We start from the raw sequence: 19,932 nt of genomic DNA, 5'->3' as shown, positions 1-19,932 counted from the left end.
TTCAGTGGAAAGTATAGGGAGGGCTTCACTGACCATTTCAACTGTCAGTGCCTTGTGATCAAGGCTTCTTACAAAGAAATGATGCAGTGGAGAAGAAATTTTTGTTTAAGGCTGAAGCCTGTTGCTACTTTATTTTGTAAACTGGGGAAGCAAACAGGAAAGAAACTGTCCTTATTGAATCATGGGTAATTCTATGTAGTCCCAGTAAGGTAGCCAGCAGCAGTTTATCTGCTGACCCATTATACACAAAGACAATTGCCATTTTGCAATTAACTGCCAAATGCCATTTATAGCCAAGAGGCTGTTAAACTTGCAGCAAAAGTTCCAGTTTTTTTCTTTCTTTTCTTTTTTTTTTTTTTCCCTTCTCATTGCTGAATCATTAGATTGGCTATTTTAACCTTGCTTCAGGGAACAGATGGCTAACCCTGAGGAAAAACAGTCACTATTTATAGTTTTCATCTTGAATAATTTTCTGATTTTGGGAGCAAGCTCTTTCCATTTCCATCTTCATAAATCAGACCTTTTTAAAAGTGTGTGACTTTCTAAATCATTTTGTCATGAGTACTTACAGAGTCTCTGCATCTGCCCCCCATATCTACACTGCTATACTCTTGCTGCATAGATATAATGCTGCAGAAAGCAAAAGGTTGATAAGCACCCACTAGTTCCCAGTCATAAGCACTATTAGAAAGAATTATCAAAGTATGGCAATGGCTTCATGATTATGTTTCCATTAACAACCATTGTCTACATATGCTGCATTCATGATCCATCTTTTTTTTTTTTTTTTTTTTTTTGCTGTAAAACAAGTTGGGTTTTTTTTTTGGTTTTTTTTTTTTTGGTTTTTTTTTTTCATTTAGAGCTGCACAGGGGAAGAAATTATGATGTTTGTTTAAAGTTGTGTGTTGGTTTGTGGGCTCTACTGTTTGATTTTCCGATGCAGGAAAATGAGTTGCGGTGTCAAAATTCATCAAGTATTACAATTCTGTTTTAAGAGAAGGTTGCTGGCATGGGATGATACAGGTATTTTATAATCAAAGTTATGTCACACACTGTTCTTTTCATTCCAGACTCTATGACAATTTTAAAACAGGAACATTTGTTCTGTGTAAGAGTACCTCTCGAGATTTCGAAGTTCATGTTCGCCAGTGGGACTGTGGAAGTCTTCACTACCCAGCATCCTGTAACTGTGGCTTTGTTGCCAAAGAAGGAAGTGATATAATTGCATTTGACATGTGCAGTGGGCAGCTAGATGAGTCACAGCCTCACTTATCTGTAATAAGTAGAGACACAACAGGAAGCAATGTCAGAATCACCGAATCCTACGAAGGAAGAAAAGTAACAGTAAGTAGTAAATAATTGCTTACAGGCATAATGGTTATCCCAGCAATTATTTTTATGAATTCACACCAACTGAAGAGCTAAAACATGCTTTATCTTTTGCAGTTAAACAATAGCATACTGTTTATTTTATAATCATAGTCCTTTGGCCAAGTGTTTTGCTTGATGAGCAAAGGGTGCTGTCCTCAAAAGCAAGCATGTGTCAACATGAGCAATCATTACATGGAAGGTGCAGGTTTCAGATTCAGTATGCACTTAATTAGCAGCCCTTATGTTCTACAATGAGATCTCTGTATTCTGTTTTGCTTATGCCACTGTCAAATAGGAAGGCTGTGTGTGCTGATAATTAGGTATGGCAAATGACAATCACAGAATTAGAAGTGTAGGAAGTTTATCTGGAGAATGTGGCTCTCAGATGAACGTTTGTGTTTGTAATTTTCTGAAGCTTTTCTTATGTAGTGGAATTGCTGTAGGACTCCACTGAACTGCAAGCAAAGCAGAATGTGTAAATGAAGCCCTCAATTGCTCTTTAATCACACTGTTGTTCTAAAATGCAAGCCACAGAAACAGATATGCCTCTTCAGTTTCATCTGGCTTCTGTTATGAGACTATGTTAAATATTTACCTTTTATCTGAAATGCTTCATCTGAAGACCTTAGATTTTATATATTAAAATGACAGTAGGCAGTAGAAAAATGAAAATGATACTGAGGAACCAGAAAAATTAAGTGACTCGCTCAGATTTGTACAGCAAGCTAATAATAGAAATGGCATTCAAACTTGTAGTGGATTTTGCTCGTCAGACTTCTAATGTTTCCTTTTCCTGTTGTTCCTTGCCAACAAACATACCTGTTTTATTAGGTAAAATCAAAATTGTGTTTCTCATTATGGTATCATCAAACCCTGTGTAGGTTTTGTTTTCATCTGGAGCTTTTGTTCGTGCTGATGTGAGTGACTGGGGAATGAGCATAACACTGAGGGCACCCAGTTCAGATTACAAACACACAGTGGGACTCTGTGGCACCTTTGATGGAAGTGCAGAGAATGACTACCACACTGCAAGTGGAGTGGAAATCCCAACCCATGCTAATGCTCTTCTTTCTTTTTTGAAGGAATGGAGGTAACAAAATACTTCTCTGTCAGTCAAATGGTCCAACTTTTCCTTTGCACTCTTCAAAAAAAAAAAAAAAAAAAAAAAAAGAAAATAATTAATGTAATAATTAATGTTAGAATGTCATCAGCTCATTCCATGATCAGGTTTAGAGCAAATTGATACTTAAGAGCCAAATTAGTTTTTTAAGTAACATGATCTAAGATCAATTTGAGTAGGTGTTGAACAAAATACCAGTCTTCTGAGTTCCTCTCTTTGCAAGTTGCTCTCATGGTTTTGTGATTTAACTGGAGTCCTGAAATATATCTGTATGCTGCAAATTCTGTGACTTATGTTGTAGAAGTATGAAAACACAAAAAGCGAAACAAAGGTTAATGCTTTCTTAAAACAACGAAAATAGGCAAGAAGGTTCTGATACAATGTCATCTTTTTCTTCTCCAGAATTCCACCAGGAGAGAGCTTGTTTGATAAAACACCTGCTTCTTTAACATCTTATAGAAAAACAGTCTTCTGTGACTGTGCCCTTGAAGATGCTGGATTGTATCAGTCAGTGGATGAAGTAGACACAGTTCCTAAATCAGAATTTCCTCTGTCTTGTAGAGATAGTGAAAATGGTAGATTTCTTTCTTTGATACCAGGACTGGATGTCACTGCTGAGTATCTTGGTCCACTTGATCTTGCCACAGGCATAAAGAAACGTTCATCTGCATATGGAATTAATTCATCTCCACTTCTGCAGGGGGAGTACCATCAAACCAAACTTCACAAAACATCCCTAGTAAACACACATGTCTCTGCAATGTCAGTGGGAAGAACTGTTGTAGAAAAAGAAGGAACTTCAAGCTCAGGCATTGGAATAAATTCTCCCCATTACAGCAGGCATCTTTACAAAAGTCAATCTGTTAGAAGTCGAGGGAAGCGCCAAAATTATTATGAATACCACCCAGTGTTTCTGTTCCAAAGTCTAAGCCAAGCAGACTTGGAGGGTTATAGTTATTTTTTCCCAGAGGACCATGCCACTGACACTGGCCAGAAGTTTCTTCCTTCTTGGCCCACACCTTCTGGCCTCACTGAGTCTAGGGCTGTGTTACTGTGCCAGCAGGCAGTAACTAATTCCACTATAGGAAGATCTTGTGGTGGCCTTCTTGGACGGCGAACAGAGGATGTGATCTCTATGTGTGTTAAAGATTTGCTCCTGAAAGATGACCTCGGTTGGGCAGGAGCTTCCCTAGCTCTTCTAGAGAATGAATGTGAGAAGAGAGTTTTGGAAGAAATAAATTACAACCGACAGGAACTTGAAGGGTCAGTCGAGAGCCTACTTACTGCACTGAAGTGTCCCAGTCTCTGCAGTGGTAATGGGGAATGCACAGAATGGGGCTGTGCATGTTTTCCAGGCTACAGCTCATACGACTGCAGCATACTGGCTGGTAAGTGGTGGGGCAGGAAGGTTTACTTAAGTAATGTGCTCAGTGTTTGTGCAACATACATTTCTCTTGCTGCATTTCTCTCCTGCTTTTGTATGCTGACAGGGGTTCCCTACAGTGGCCCTGTTTGTTATCTGGCAGTTTAGTTCCAGTTTAGTACAGTTGTAGTAGTTTTGTACTCAGCCTTCTTGTTCTGAAGGGCAAAACCTGGGTTTATTTTCTGGTGTGGAAGATTTTAAAAAATTTATGACCCCGTGAGTTTGCAGTCCAGGGTATTGCCCCAAGCAATTAGCAATGTTTCCATGTGCTATCTTCTTCAGGAAAGATCTGCCACATCCATGCATTCCCTAATTTTTTATAGTCTGTGTGCTCTTGTTTGTTAACTGTAAATGGGATGTTTCTCTCTTTGGTGATGTGATATCTGTGTAAAGTAGTGGTTAGATGTACTGGGAGCAGGGCTGGTGGTGAAGACAGAAGAGATGCATCAAACAAAGGTGGGCAGGGTTTGTTGTGGGGTTTTCTTCAGTCAATAAGACTCTTCACTAAACATTCAGTTAAGCAGGTCCACTGAGAAGTATGAAAAGTGCTACAAAAGTAAAACCCTTTCAAAATGAAAGCTTTTAATGTTTTGCTTTGCAATGTTTTTTTTTTGTTATAGTGACTTACTTAAAGTCAAACAGGGCAAGATGTAAAAGATTAATAAAAATAAATATTTGATTCCTCTTAAAATCAAAGTGGCTTTGCTTCATAAAAACTATTTTTACTGTCCTAATCTTTGCCAGTTTACTTCCTGAAAGAACTTCCACGAGATGTTTTTAAACAGAAAATTCCCATTATAAATTATTACATAGCTATAACCTTTCCAGTTTCTATAACTACAGCCTGAGTCCCATTTAGATTTTATTCTGCAAGTGTGATGCAAAGAACCATAGATATCCATAAGAACAAAACACACATGCACAGGTGTTTGTAATCAGATGAATATTTTCTCTGCTTCATAACATTCAAGTTCCAAGAGGACAAAACGCCTAACGTTAAAGCGAAAATTTATTTTATCAATAAAAAATGTTTCTGTTTGTACCTTTAGTCAGCTGGCTCCAGATTTCATTGTTTACCTACCTTTTTTAGTTGGATAGAGAAAAATACTTACTGCATACTGCATATGAACAAGTTGATATACTGATATTCATTGTCTAATCTCTGCTTTGAAGACCACGCTCCAGAAATTACAGAGCTGGAGAATGCGGGGCTGTGCGATGTTCGTCAGTACGACTGCACCTCAGTGAGAGCTTTTGGACATGGCTTCAGGGAGTCATTGAATCTGAAATGTGAAATTATCAAATTACAGGTAGGTCTCCCTGAATAAAAACAATTACATTTTTAACTTCTCAGGGAACAAGGGGAAAAAATGGCCAGTGTACTATTCATTGATGCAGGTACAACCCAATGCTTTAGTAGAAACTCATAGCAAAGGCACTCAGCACTTTGCAGCAGACACTCAAGTCTTTGCAAGGCTGCCATTTCCTCCATGATAAGAGAAATACAAAATGGAATGGGAACACTCAGCAGCCAAGAGGGAGATAACAGCATATGGCAGGTATCCATCAGAAAAGGGCAAGGGCAGCCCTATTAGCAACAACCTGTACATCATTGTTTTTCGAACTGCTTATGGAGAGGAACTGAAGGACTGCTTCTCTGAAGAAGGACAGCAAGGTTAAAGACATTACTAGATTTCTGTCTCAACTCTAATGCTTGAAAAAGCCCTTTTATAAGCATAATAAATCTATTATGAAAAAGGGAAAGGCATTTTTGGTGTGTTGTCCATTTCCCTGAGGCTGAATTCCAGAGCTATTTAATGATACGTATCAGCTCTACACCTCAGGTTTGAACAGGGGGTTAAAATGTTGCACTGTAGACTAAGATGCATCTGTATAGAGAGATTATTGTAACTGAGACCTAGAATTTGCTCACAGCAACATTTACAAACAGTTTACAATTGTTAGCCTGGGAGAAAGAACCTGCAATTACAAGTTTCTCTATCATGTTAGAATAAAAAAAGCTGCAAAGTAAAATTGGGTTTCACTGATGTAATCATGGAGTGAGGGATGGTAGAAGGGCAACCATTCAATTGGAAACTTGTTACTGAGATAGAATTGCTTTTCTTAGCTAATTCCAGCAGATATTAAAATTATTTTGACAAATTAAGCAGTGCTGACTATAGATTTTTCTTAAAACATTATCTTGTCATCTGAAAGTTGCCTTGAAATGATAAAGTCAAGACTAAGTTTACACTCCATTTTATTAAAAGGCTTTTAGATCAAGCTCACAGTGAGAAAACAATTGGGAATTCACTTGCCACAGTTAAAAACATCCCAGTTTTGACTCATGACAAGATGGCCTGCTCTGACAAAGTAGTAAAGTATTTGGCTCCTAACTACAAAAACTTTTCTGTGTGGTAGCAAATGAACATCATTGCTGATAGGTCCATGGATGACTTGCTCTCATTAGTTTTGAGAAAGACTCTGCAGTGTTAGTGGTATAAGCTATTGGCTTCTGCAGAGCCATTGGATGTGTTCAAACACTATGCAATACATGTTTTTTTTCTCTAGTAAAAAAATACTTTCATAATGCATTTAACTAAAAAATAGATTATCTGTCTTAACATTTAGCATATTGATAGCAAATGGATTCCTGGAGAATCTCTCACTGTGCCAGCTGTCTTCCAAGATGCCAGGACTGTTGACTGCCCATTACCAAATGATGGCCAGAAGTCTGAAATCAGGGATCTGGTTGATGATAAACCCATTGCCATGTGGCAAATAAAGGTACTCACAGAAATTTCAAATATTCACTATTCACTCAAATATTCATTCAAGATGAATGAAAATAAATTACATAGATACTTTTTTTAGTAGTTGCTAAGGGTGGAACTTGCTTAACCTGGAGTCTCAGTTTCTTCACCTAAGCTTAAGTGTTGAGTACTATTTAAGAATGCTCTTCTGCATGGGGACTGCTAGATATGACCTAGGACTTAGAGAGACACCCATTCTTCAAGAATAGAAGTGAAAGTCCAGGGAGTTCCCCAGGAGCATTTCAAGTGACATTAGACATATTTATGTGAAAATTGAGTTGAGCCCAGCCTTAATGCATGAATCTCTGTGTGACAGAAATACCCAAGATCTCATACAGATTGAGTCAATGAGATCAACAGAACATAGACACTATTCGATTTAACCTAAAGTAGATGCCTCCATGTGGTTGGCCAAGTGTCTGCCTAGATTTATTGTCAGGAGTGACTAAATTTCTGCTGAGTTTAAACAGCTAAATGTAGGTGTCTAGAAATGAATTGAACATCATGCTAGCAATCCACCCTGGTGATAAGTTGATATCTGTCTGGGTTAATCCTTTTTTGCTATACATCTTGCAGATTTCTAATGATGGATTCACTTACAGCAACTCTAAACCAATTATATTATATGATGGAGCCTGTCAGACTTGTGAACCACAGGAATCTGCGTTATGTACTTTAAAGGTATATGTTTCATTACTCTCTTATTATGAAAACATGAAGGCAGAAAAAAAATCTAGAAAAATCAGCAGAACACACCCTGTTCTTGTTTCCAACAGGGATTTTCCATGCACAAAAATGATAAGCACAGAAAGAGAACTTGGGATGAGGCAGTTTTGAAGAAAAAAATCAAAACGAAAGCTCTTCACATAACCAAATAAAACCAAACATATTGCCAGTTGTTTAGGTTTAAGAACAACTTTAGCTGCTTTGTGGAAGTGCAGAACAGATTAAATTTTATTTGATACTTTACAAATTCATTCAGATTTACTGTTTGATAACCAAATAGTTATACTGTCATCTCTCTAAAAGGAAAAAACCTGCAACATAGATGGACTCTGTTATGGTGAAGGTGACACAAATCCAACCAGTCCTTGCTTACTCTGCAGACCTGACATATCAAAGTTAACGTGGTCAGTCATTGAAAGTAAGTTATAAACAGGGGTTTTTTTTTAATGGCAAGAAGTTGACAATCTCCTAGTTTGGTTTTTTTTTTATAATATATGGAAATAAATTTCAAATTTAATTGGTTAAGCGTTTCTTTTAAAGCTCAGTACCCACTACTTCAGTTTATAATTTGATCTTGTTTTTTAACTGACATTTCTCCTAATTTCTGAAAGTGATATTTTGCTTTCCAGGCCATGTATGTGTAAGTCAGGTTTTCCTGCTTCCTGTAGTCATCAGAAATAACTGATGAAAATTAGACTCTCAGTCTAATTAGCACTTCACAGTCTTTGGATACTTAGCACAGCTATACCCACAAATGTTGTCTTCAACTTTCCAACAAATTACTCCAATTCTAACCAAGAGGAGAACAAAAGAATTGGAATTAAGTGGCTTATCATACTTACTAACCACTTAGTGCTTGGACATAATTCACATTGATGTCATAGAAACATGGCCTCAATAAATGTTTGAAAGTATATCCATGGCTGTCATACTTCAGTCCTGTTAGAAACCACGCTATGAAAAGAAGATTCTTCATTTTCCTTCTCCGTAGTACAAAGTTCTAGCCTAGAACTTTTAGCTTTTCAGTCTCAGATCTTGGAATATACAAATCATATTGGTCCTTTCACCAAATGAGAAGTCTCTTAGGGTCTTACTGGTAGGCATTCAGCCTTCCTCATCAACCCAAGTCTACAGCATCTCCAGTACAAGAGTTCTATTGGAGTTTCTGTGGGTGAATGTGCTAGCAAGACTCTGAATTGTTAAGGGTCTTGCATGAGTTAGCCTGCTGGTGACTCTCTTATGGAATCTTTTCCTAGTTCAAACTTGTACTGAAAGTCAATGTACCTATACCTATTGCAAAAGAATGAAACATGAATAAAATTAAACTTCTCCAGCAGCCAGCTAGTCAAGGGATGTCCATTTTACAGCCACAAACTGCAATTCAATATTGCCACAGACAGAAATGAGAGAAGAGTGTAAACCAGAGGCAATTCCCCAAAACCAAGGATGACAGCTTCTCCAGACTGGATGATGTTAGGAACCAGGTGTCCTAATCTGCTAGGACAGTGGTTACAGCTTCTTCTCCCTCTTGGTGTCTGTGTTGTAACCCAAAATTTAGAAATCTTAATCACCTTTCCATGTTCCAGCTTCAAAAACTATGTTCTCCTAAAACCTTAAGAAGGCTTCTGCTTCTCTCTTTCACAGAGGTTGTCCTGGTTCTGGGGCTTTGCTTGTTTTCACCTGGTGTCTTTAGAAATTTAGTTACTCATGCCTAATATTTTATAGCTCAACAGTGCAGGCATCTTAAATATATCACCAGTGAGTAAGTTGTGCAGTTGAAATAGTTTTAAGGAATAGTAGGTTAATGACTTATTCCATCACCTCATTCTCAGTTTTGCCAAGATAGTCACTGTAGCCCATTCCCAAGTATTGTCTAACAACGTCTGCTCATTTCTTAAAGGAAACAGCAATCACCTCTAATGTTATGGCTCCTTATACTTTCAGCTGCAAACTATGTCTGCATAGTTAATATAGATTGTTTATATTCAACAAATTCTGAGTTGGGTCTCTGTATAGATGCAAGTGTCTTCACAAGCTTTTGTGTAGTAATTTCTTGGTTATGTTGTTATAGTTGTGATGTGCTTTTCAAATTATATCAGCATTTAGGAGATGCAACTTTCTTAATAGGAAGACATGCTCCTTATTAATTTTTATACATGTGTTGCAACTTTTGCTTAAAAGAGAAAATATCTCCTTTGTTACAGACAACCAGCCTCCAGTGCTTGAAACTTTTCAGGGTATGCTACAGACATTTTATGGAGAAGACTTAGTATATCAGTTTTTGGCTTCAGATCCAGAGGGCTCTGCTATTCATTTCACCTTGGATTCTGGTCCAGAAGGTGCCAGTCTTTCCCCATCAGGTCTACTTTTGTGGAAAGCTGTGTCAATGAATCTCCATAAATTAAAATTTTCATTGACAGATGACTGCAATGCAAAGACTAAGGTAGAAATAGAGGTAATGAATGTTACAGTAAAATGACACATACTGGCAAGATGCCTAAGATGTCTAATTACAAAACTTATTGCTATTTAATTTATAAAAAGAAACCTGTTTTACTTGGCATGTCTTGTAGGTCAGTGTGAAATCATGTGATTGCCTAAATAATGGCTCATGTGTGACAAACATTAATTTCCCACCTGGAAGTGGAAGATATCTTTGTGTGTGTGTGGCTGGATTTGAAGGTGATCTCTGTCAAGTGAATACTGATGACTGTAAACTTAACCAGTGTGGTATTGGCAGATGTGTGGATGGAATAAACAGCTATTACTGTGAATGTCCACCTGAACTGCAAGGTAAATTGCTGCTTTGTTTAAATAATTTAGTGATAAATAGGACTTTGTAATCTTCTGTTTATAATTTCTTCTGTTTTTTTTTTTTTTTAATTTTTGAATGTAAATAAATTATTGTTAGAATATGAAGAAATGTTATGGTCTTGTGATAGAGCTGTGTGATAAACTTCAAAATTTTCTTGCATTAATACAATATTTGTTTATATTACAAGAACAAATTTTCATTGTTTTCCTCTACAGAGGTAAACTCAGCAACCTAGTGAAACACAGGAGTGATGAAATTCCTCCTGTGCTTCCAAGTTAAACTTTTAGTCCCCACAGTTCATCTTCTCCATTTTCTGCAATAAGCAAGATACTTGATATAAGATGAAAAAATGTGAATATCAAACTTAGACAGCTGTACTTATTACATGGACTGAAATGCTCTGTTTCACTCAATAGTAGATGCTCTTTTGGTATTTAATCACCTGTATACATTTCACCTTTACCTTTTATAAGCACACTGTCAAAGTTGAGAGACACACTATTATAAAAAAATATATATCTGTATTTCAATGTAGGTAAAAATTGTCAAGATGATGTAGATGAATGTGTATCCAGTCCTTGCTTCCCTGGAGTATTTTGCTTCAATACTTTTGGTTCTTACTATTGTGGTCCATGCCCAGACAATCTGCAAGGAGATGGGAAGTCATGTCATGGTAAAATTACTTGTTTTTCAGAAGAATGTTAGTATCTTATTGTCGTTTAGATAAAATATCTTTGGTTGTGCTTTATTTTTCTAGCAGTAACTTAGAGCTCTTTTCAGCAGTCAGCATAAGAGGCCTATGCCTCTGCTAATGTCTGGGAGAGAATCTCAGTTGGTGACATCAGACTGCACTGGGTCACATAGCTGTAGAAGGCTTTTTCAGGTCACTAGAAAAAAATATATACAAAATACCCCAGTTCTTTTATCTCAGAGTAGAATACAGTGAAATGTATTCATTCTCTGCATTATTTTAATAATATGAGTAATTATTGACAAAATAATTCAATTAGAATGCTTAACATGGATATATTTACCCAAATCAAGACACTTTCCAAGTAGAATACCCAAATACTTCTTTTCAGTGCAACTACTTATATTCTTAACTTATATTCTTAAAATATTCTATTGAAAACTTTTAAGAAACAATTTTTATGGTTTATCTGCTTTCTGAATTATGAATTATTTTTGGGTACTAAATCTTTTAACTCTGTAATTTATTTCCAGTTGAAACAAAAGTAGCAACTAATGTACCTTCACACCTTTTGTTTTTAGAAAGATTTGAAGACACTGCTGTTGAAAGAAAGGATTCCCCAGGAGAAATTGGAGAGTATAAAGGTGATTTTTTTCATAAAGAAAATGTAATACCTGATTCACATACTGATAAGAATATAGCTGGCAGTAAAGGTTCTAGTCGGTTTTATGTTGTTTTAAATTTTCAGTTTGGCTCAATTTATTGCTGGAGTTCTATTCTGGTCTGAAAAATGAGACTGAAATACCAATATCAACAAATCCCTTAGGTCAGTCAAGTAATTTTATTGACTGTGTGATGTATGGCATTCTTAAATTATGGCCTTTTGTTTTTGTGAGTAACCAATGACATAAAACAGGTAACATGGGGATAGGGACATCTGTTACATGAGATTAGCAAAAATTCATGACATTCTGTTGAATTCCATTCTCCTACTTTAACTAAAAGCAAAGGTGAAGAATATGGCAAAAGAATGTCTATAATTCCAAAATTCAGTAAATGCTGTTGCTGGCACTTACAGCTCTGTGCCCACTGAGGGTTTCTTCACAAGAAATTCTAGTGTGTCTTTTCCTTTTATCTCTGCATTGTTAGTGGGGGAGGAGAAAAATTCTTACTCCGCTGCCAGTGATGGATAATTTTTCATCAGCTGCAGAATGGGTTGCTTTTCAGTAGCTGGTGACAGCACTCTGTAACAAAGATTCAGTAAAGTTTTACTTTTTGTTGACCATTTTATAGTACTGTTCAAAATGGGGTTAGGGAGAGAGCTTAAGTTAGGTTGGATAATCTCCACGGCCCACATAATGCTAAAACCCCACTTATGGCATCATGCCCACCCACCAGACCACTCAGTTTTCCTGGGCAGAGTATGAAGAGCTTTCAATTCACTTTGCACTCCTAATAAAACCCAGCCAGAAAATTCAAGAAAGTTGATTTAAAAGTTTGGAGAGTAAAACATTGTGGTACTTTGGCTACCAAGTGGTGGATTATTTACCTAAAATATTCTCCATGGTGTATCAGTAAGAGTAAGCATGTGCAAGCTGGTGATTAACTATCTGCTTCTGGACTCTAGGCTTACTGCCAGCACTTAGACACACCAGTTCACACTGGTGAACCTTAAACATTATCTTTGCTTTAAACTGTTCCAGTTATCTAGTTGAAAGCAGTATATGGAGCTGGTAATTTCCTCTGGCAGTAAAGCTGTTTATTGACCCAGTATGGGAAAATCTCTGCTGTCTGCTTCATGTATGTATGGTGCTTTCTCCTTCCAGCCATAAAAATGCTGGGATGAGTGGGAAAGGGCATAAACCATTCTGCTAATTAGTACTTAGGTTCTACTGCACACATATATTCTCATGTAGAAAATGGAGAGACATCCTGAAGCAGAGAATGAATGGACTATGCATTTTTCTGTTCAGAAGACATTCCCCACTCTCAGAAGGAAAAAAAGTCTCATAATATTCCTGTGCTTTCTCCCCCTTCTTTCTTTCTTTCTAACATGCTCTAGGTTTTCAACAGTCATCCATCTCAAGCTATATTTCCAGTTCTACAGGTGTCCCTGAGAGAATAATTTCTACAGAAATGATCAGTAGCAGCTCTCCATCAGCCTCCACAAGAAAAACAATGACTGTTTGGAAACCACCTAATTCTCAGACAAGTGCTTCTGTACAACCTACTGTCACTGGGAACATTGCTCATACATTCAGTGCCATCAGTGGTCACCTTGCTAACATGGAAGAGAGTTCTTCAGTGCGTGCTGTGTTGATTGCATCTTCAGGAACTCATTCTGTGTCACCTGAGAAGAAAACAAGGGCACAGGTTGAGGCCTTCAGCTATTCTGAGACCAGCAGGAAGATTTTTCCTAACAGCAAAACAAATATAAGCAAAAGGCTTTCTTTGCCAAGCAAACTATTCAAAGGTGGAAATGCTTACAGGGCTGAGCACCTGTTAGCCAAGCATAAAGAGAGCCCTTTACCTTTTGTCCTTGTTGAAGTCACTGTCCCACCAAAAATGCTCCCTGAGGAGTTGAGAGAAGCAGTGACACCTAAAGCAGTGACCTGTACCGATTTACCGTGTTTTCCTGGTGTACCTTGTGAGCCAAGTCAGGATGGAAGCATCAAGTGTGGTCGTTGTCCTTATGGTTATTATGGAGATGGCTTCACTTGTAGAGGTATTGCAAATAACTTCAATAAATGCTTTGCAGAAAGGAATCTTGTGACATCTTTATAACTTGAAAGTACATCATTACTGTGTGATCAGTGACACATAAAGTATTGCATTTCCTCATTTTCATTATTAATATTGGCATAGCCTACAGGCTTCTAGTTGTATGGTTGCACTTTATTAAAAATAGTTTTCTGCTGCATCTCAAGGTACTCACAGGCAGGTACCTGACGGATTCAATTTGATCTGTTTGTTATGTTAGGCAAGACACAACTGTGCTGAAATGCCACTTCCATTTTGCTTATTCCTTTTTTTTTGTTTTCTTCATTGTCTTTCAGTGAGATGTAGACAAACGTGTGGCAAAAACATGGAGTGTGTGGCACCCAATATTTGCAAATGCAAGCCTGGTTATGTTGGTTATAATTGTCAGGCTGGTGAGTATCAGATTTTGATTTAGCCTGTTGTAACTCAGATCCACAAATGATTTGAAGATCATTGTTGATTTTTTTCTTTTTTTTTTTTTTTTTGCACAGCGCTATGCAAACCTGATTGCAAAAACCATGGAAAGTGTGTTAAGCCCAATGTCTGTGAATGTCTACCAGGATACAGTGGCCCTACTTGTGAGGAAGGTAAATAGAATAATTGTGGCTTTTTAAATCCATAAGTACTCAAAATGTGCTGTAAATAACTTTCAAAACTGTTCATTTAGCCAGCAAAGGGTTGTGTTCATTACACTCCAGCAGAACTCCTAGAGTTACGTATTGTTTGTTATATACCCTACTTTTTTGTTACATACTGTAAATGTTGATTGTGATTGGATATTCCTAAATCCACAGTACGTGGTAGACTTCTCCAGAGAATATAGATACCTCCTAAGCTAAATACTTCAAACAAGTGCAAGTCCTGTCTGGAAGCTGTCTCAGATTTCTTTTCTTTGGGGAAACCACTACTGTTGGGACTCTGTGTACTCTGTTGGAATTCCTTCTTATTTATTCTTAAAAGGCATTGCATATGTCTCCTTATTTTATACCCAGTTCTTTGTTCACTGTCAGTTGTCAAGATTTCCTTTCTTCTAAAGCATAACAAATCTATGCATCTTTTTAGAGATGATTGCTTGAAAAACATAATTCTGTATCTGCAGCACATTGTAAACCACCCTGTCAAAATGGAGGCACATGCTTGGCCAGAAATCTCTGCACCTGCCCCTATGGTTTTGTGGGACCAAGATGTGAAACAAGTAAGCAAAAAAGCATAAGGGAAGAATGCAGAACATGCCTCTTGTTCTTCAGGAGCAAGAAAACAAATGATGGTTTAAATTTTTGATGCATTCTAATTCTAGCAAAAAGCAATACCCATGCCTCTTTGAAGGCTTCCATAGTTGGGCTTTCCAACTATAGTACAAATAGTTTATTATTTATGATTTACAAGCATAGAGACACTGAGCATATTTTGCATGTGATACCACCTTCAGAACAAACACAGATGTCTAATTTTTGTCCTTGGAGCTTTTTAAGTTCTAAATTCATTTCAATTGGTTGAACACTGAGGTATATACAGAAGTTGGGATCAGTGAAGGGTGAGTCAGAAAAACTGAGATACAGGAAAACTGAATTCAGAACCACGTTATGGAGGGTTTTTTCTTAACTTGGTATGGAAATTGGAAAATCTGCTGTGACTATAGCTGAAAAATTGGAATTAGGCTCACATAAATTTTATGTAGCAAATTGTAAATGCTGCAGTTTGGCAACTCTGATTCTTGTGTGGATTTCAGGTCCAAATTTAGATATATTTTTTACATAGAATTCCTTTTTACCACTGAATACACCCAGACCATCCTAATTTCATGGAAGAACATTTTGTTTACCTTTATAAAGGTGCTAGCTTTTTATGGGTTTGAGACTGGATTAAACTATTCAGCAATTCCTCTGCAGCTAGTGGAATTGTACATTATTTCCAATGTTAATATTTGGGAAAGAACTGAAAAATTAATCCAGCATACATTGTAACATTGTAACATCTCTTTCCCTTCCTTCTCCTTTGTTTTTCCCTAACTTCTTGGATGGCAGTGGTTTGCAACAGACACTGTGAAAATGGTGGTGAATGTCTTACTCCAGACATCTGTCAGTGTAAACCTGGGTGGTATGGACCTACATGCAGTACAGGTAACACTCCTGCAACTTCCATGAGCCTGGAAAATCATGTGTGGGACCTCCCACAGTTTGAAATCTGGAACCATGTGGCTCAAACAGCAGCAGTGGGGTGGCTGCTTGCTGCAGCAGAGCCCAGCACTGCCTCTTGTCTCTGCGTGTTAGTTCTGCTGCCCACAGCTCCTCTAGAAAGTCTAATATTGATCCTAAAATTCTGTGTAAAGATTTAATGTGACCGGTGTTACCTGAAGTTGTCTTAGGTGTTTCATTCCTGTCCTTGCAACAGAAGCATGTATTTGATAGGCTTTATTTGGATGTCATGCTTTCCACTCTTCCTGACCCTGTTTCTGCAGCAATATGTGACCCTGTGTGTCTCAATGGTGGTTCCTGTACCAAGCCAGATGTTTGCCTCTGTCCATATGGATTCTTTGGTGCCCAGTGTCAGAATGGTAATATAATTTTTTTCCCCTTCTCCTCTTTGCTGCCATTATGAGAAGATTGTGGGAAGACACTATTGTCTTAAGACATAAAACTCACAAGCAAGTCACATACCTGAGAAGTTGTACAAAAGAGATTACATTGTTTTTCAGATTTTATGGCTGATTCAGTCAAAGGAGAATGGGAAATCAAAATTTTCCTGGTCTCCAGCTTAACTATTCAACAGTGTTCAACCAGATCCATTGTATACCATGCAGTCTGGTCACTCATATAGACATACCATTGCCAACCTTGACCCCTTTCAATCTGATTTTTTCTTTGCTATTGACATAGTCACCAGTCCACATTGATACTATTTTTGATACAGGCCTGATAGTGTATAAGTTATCAGAATTTTAGTGGTAAACTCATGTTTCCTAGAATTATATTGCTAAATCATGTGCAAACTACAGCCTTTTCTCCCTGTTTGTATCTTTAGCTGTCTGCAGCCCACCTTGTAAGAATGGTGGTCATTGCATGAGAAATGATGTCTGTACTTGTCCTGATGGGTACACAGGCAGAAGATGTGAAAAAAGTAAGTGTTAAAATCCTTCCAGGATCCAAAAAGAACCAATAGATTAATTTGTAATCAGTTAAATACATTAAACAGCAGATGTTTTTGATTTTAAGGTGTCTGTGAGCCAAGGTGCATGAATGGTGGAAGGTGCGTAGGGCCAAACATTTGCTCTTGTCCTTCAGGATGGAGAGGAAAAAGATGTAACACTCGTAAGTATCTTGTAGTTAAGAGGAGAACATGTTGAAAACATATTGCATGACTAAAGGACAGCTTTGTCCACACAAATAATGTGAAGTTAGTGCCAAAGAACTCAAGAACATCCACACATTGAAAAAAAAACCAAACAAAAGTCTATAACTTGACAGCAGAATTTTGGATGGAGAACTAACATCATGCAGATCTTAATAGCATGGCTAACTCATGAGACCAAAATATCTTTAAATTCTTGTATAGCAAATAGTATTTGTTTCTTTCTCTGTTCTTGTCTAAATACATCTGTATTTCTGCAAAGAGATGAGTTAATGAAGTGAAAGAATTTCAGTTTGTGCTGTAAAAAAAGGCAGGTATAATAGGAAAAGAAGTACAGTGAAATATTGGAAAATCATGGAAACAGTGGGAAATTACTGGAACAGAAGATGCTATGGGCACAAGCTCTTTAGGAAAAATAAAAAAACAGGACTGTGATGGTAGCACAGCTGTGGGTCACGTATCTTAATGAAGATATTGATGGTGGCTAGATAAAATGTGTCAGTGGGGATAAAAGCACAGTCTGCATGAAAAACATCATGAGGATGGGTGGTAGAAATCCAATAGATAAAGTGTTAGCATCTATCATAATAATCACTCAAGGTTCAGATATTAATATGGCCAATGAGCTCTCTAATGGCATGGAGGAAAAACAGCTTTCCCTATATTACTTTCTCTAATTACTAGGAAAAAAAAAAATTACTCATTGACAGGAGTTAACACTGTGGAAGAGAGAGCTGATTATCAAATAGTCAATTAAGCAGTGGTAAATAATAGTGGTTTAGATTATGGCTTAATAAGCCGGGATGAATGTGCAGAAAAATGGGTCACAGGAAATAACTTTGGGTCAAATGCTTATGAGTTGATTCGCTGTATGTTAGGTTGCATGACAAACAAGAGATCTTCCACTAAAGTGTGGGCTTTAGAAAGGTTAATTTGGGAAGAACAAAGCCATTTAGTGGTGCTGATTGCCTTCAGTGTTTCAGGCTTTTGTGCCAATCTGTGATTCATGAGACCATCTCAATGCATGCTTTGGCTGTAGGGCTTTATGTTTCTTGTTACTTCTCTTTTTCAATATACTGTTGATCTTAGACAGATTTTCAGTGAAGATGATGTGTCTCTTGTGTATGAAAAGCACTCAACCTCTTGTGGGCATCCTGAAATGTAAATAATAAGTAAAAATAATCTCTTAGGATATAACCAAAGTTTGTGATGATGTCTGTGCAGCAATCTGTCTTCAGGAATGTAAGAATGGTGGGGAGTGTATTGGACCGAGTACGTGTCATTGTCCTCCACAGTGGGAAGGAATCCAGTGTCAAACACGTAAGAATGATGTGACCTGAAACCTCTTGCTTCAGCTCAGTTACTGTGCCTAGAAGTGCCTAGAAGTCTTCAGCTTGTACATAGTGCCTAGAAGTCTTATACCTTGGTTGTATTTTAACCCAAATTAGTGTCAAAGTCAGGATAAAGAGTACAGATTTCTCTGCTTGTTCGGAAGCCCTCTAGAATATGATGGTAGCCTGGGGCCACAGCAGGATGCAGTGGCTTGCTCTAACACCTCATGCTGCTCCAACAGGCCAGAGAGCCCAAGGCAATAGCCTGAATTATTAAGATGTGCTAAAAAAAGACCTCACTGAAGTCCCTCACTCAGTCTCATTTGTGCCTTCAGCGTGTTCCCATATTAAATCTACATCAAAGCTTAAGAGGGGTGGGATAGACATAAGAACATTCCTGGCTATGCATGACTGTAGAGTTGTCTTACACTGAAGTTACATACCGAGTTCTCAGCGAGCAGAAGTATGCCTAGTAGCCACTCTTCCTTCACCAAGTTGTTTTTCATGAGTATCTACCTCTTGTTTTAGCTGTGTGCAACCAGAAGTGTCTGTTTGGAGGCACGTGTGTATCACCTAATGTATGTTCTTGTCGTCCTGGCTATTCTGGAGTCCTCTGTGGGAAGAAAATTCAGGTACATGTGGAGCCATGACACCATCACAGATACAGCAATTTAAGAGTAATTTTCTAGCCCACCCTTGGCTAATGAAGCAGCACTAAATACACCCAATATGTTCATCTGATTTCTTCCTTTCAGTCGCCAGTGAGAGAAAATTCATAAAATTCGTACTCAGATTCCAGTAATTTATGGACTTGTAATATTTATAGACTTGCTTTCTACACTTGATGTAAATTTTCTTTGTTTCAAATTAAGCTGATTATCTAGTAATTCCCTAAGATCTGTGGCAGGAATTGGTAACTAACCTCTTCATGACAACTGCTGTTCTCTTTTTCCAGCATCTGACCCATTTCTGGGGAAGAGTTTCCTACTTCTGACTTTTCTTAGCTTAAGTCGAGCCAAGCTCTGATCTTTTTCAACTAACTACAGTTTCACTCAGTTCATCCCTGTTTTATACAAATGTTCCCTATCACCAAGTGTTACTTTGGTAATAGCATTACTTTTTTGCACTATAGTGAATAATGGCCTTTTTTTTTTGTTTTGTCACAATCTGTTGTATTCCTTTGCTTCAGTGCTGACAGTCACTCACTGATGTAATTATTACAACTTTTCATTGCATGTTTTGTGTGATATCTGAGGTAGACAGCATTCTATTCTTCTTCCATGATCTGTGATGTTTCTTTTCTTTTCATTTCAACATATTTAAACACTTTCATGGTGCCAGTAGAATTCATTTGGTGGAGCTGGGATATATCCTAGCTGGTTTTAGCTCTGCACACTGGTGCTTTTCTTTTACATTCATCTTTAATTACATGCCACTGCTCACACCTGCACTGTTTTCTTTACTATTCAGTTCTTTGGTCTCCTGCTGCAGCCAAACTAGCATATTCTATCCTTCCTATTTTTTTTTTTTTTTT

The 19,932-nt window shown here is 37.5% G+C and overlaps 1 protein-coding gene across 1 annotated transcript in view; it reads left to right on the top strand.

Annotated features, from left to right (window-relative positions):
- The window catches only part of VWDE (von Willebrand factor D and EGF domains), a 38,718-nt gene that overhangs the window by 16,197 nt on the left and 2,589 nt on the right, over positions 1 to 19,932 (top strand). Inside the window, exons 10-30 of the mRNA XM_071735345.1 lie at positions 1,071 to 1,344; positions 2,253 to 2,461; positions 2,894 to 3,879; positions 5,088 to 5,224; positions 6,546 to 6,701; positions 7,304 to 7,408; positions 7,757 to 7,871; positions 9,658 to 9,908; positions 10,027 to 10,246; positions 10,804 to 10,941; positions 11,541 to 11,603; positions 13,022 to 13,684; positions 14,016 to 14,111; positions 14,211 to 14,306; positions 14,819 to 14,914; positions 15,744 to 15,839; positions 16,178 to 16,273; positions 16,741 to 16,836; positions 16,932 to 17,027; positions 18,292 to 18,387; positions 18,927 to 19,030. Of these exons, the coding sequence (XP_071591446.1) occupies positions 1,071 to 1,344; positions 2,253 to 2,461; positions 2,894 to 3,879; positions 5,088 to 5,224; positions 6,546 to 6,701; positions 7,304 to 7,408; positions 7,757 to 7,871; positions 9,658 to 9,908; positions 10,027 to 10,246; positions 10,804 to 10,941; positions 11,541 to 11,603; positions 13,022 to 13,684; positions 14,016 to 14,111; positions 14,211 to 14,306; positions 14,819 to 14,914; positions 15,744 to 15,839; positions 16,178 to 16,273; positions 16,741 to 16,836; positions 16,932 to 17,027; positions 18,292 to 18,387; positions 18,927 to 19,030 (4,189 nt within the window). The remainder of the gene's footprint in view (positions 1 to 1,070; positions 1,345 to 2,252; positions 2,462 to 2,893; positions 3,880 to 5,087; positions 5,225 to 6,545; positions 6,702 to 7,303; positions 7,409 to 7,756; positions 7,872 to 9,657; positions 9,909 to 10,026; positions 10,247 to 10,803; positions 10,942 to 11,540; positions 11,604 to 13,021; positions 13,685 to 14,015; positions 14,112 to 14,210; positions 14,307 to 14,818; positions 14,915 to 15,743; positions 15,840 to 16,177; positions 16,274 to 16,740; positions 16,837 to 16,931; positions 17,028 to 18,291; positions 18,388 to 18,926; positions 19,031 to 19,932) is intronic.

This window comes from Heliangelus exortis, chromosome 2, assembly GCF_036169615.1.
Source record: "Heliangelus exortis chromosome 2, bHelExo1.hap1, whole genome shotgun sequence".
NCBI lineage: Eukaryota > Metazoa > Chordata > Aves > Apodiformes > Trochilidae > Heliangelus > Heliangelus exortis.
This window is presented reverse-complemented; position numbering and strand designations above follow the sequence as displayed.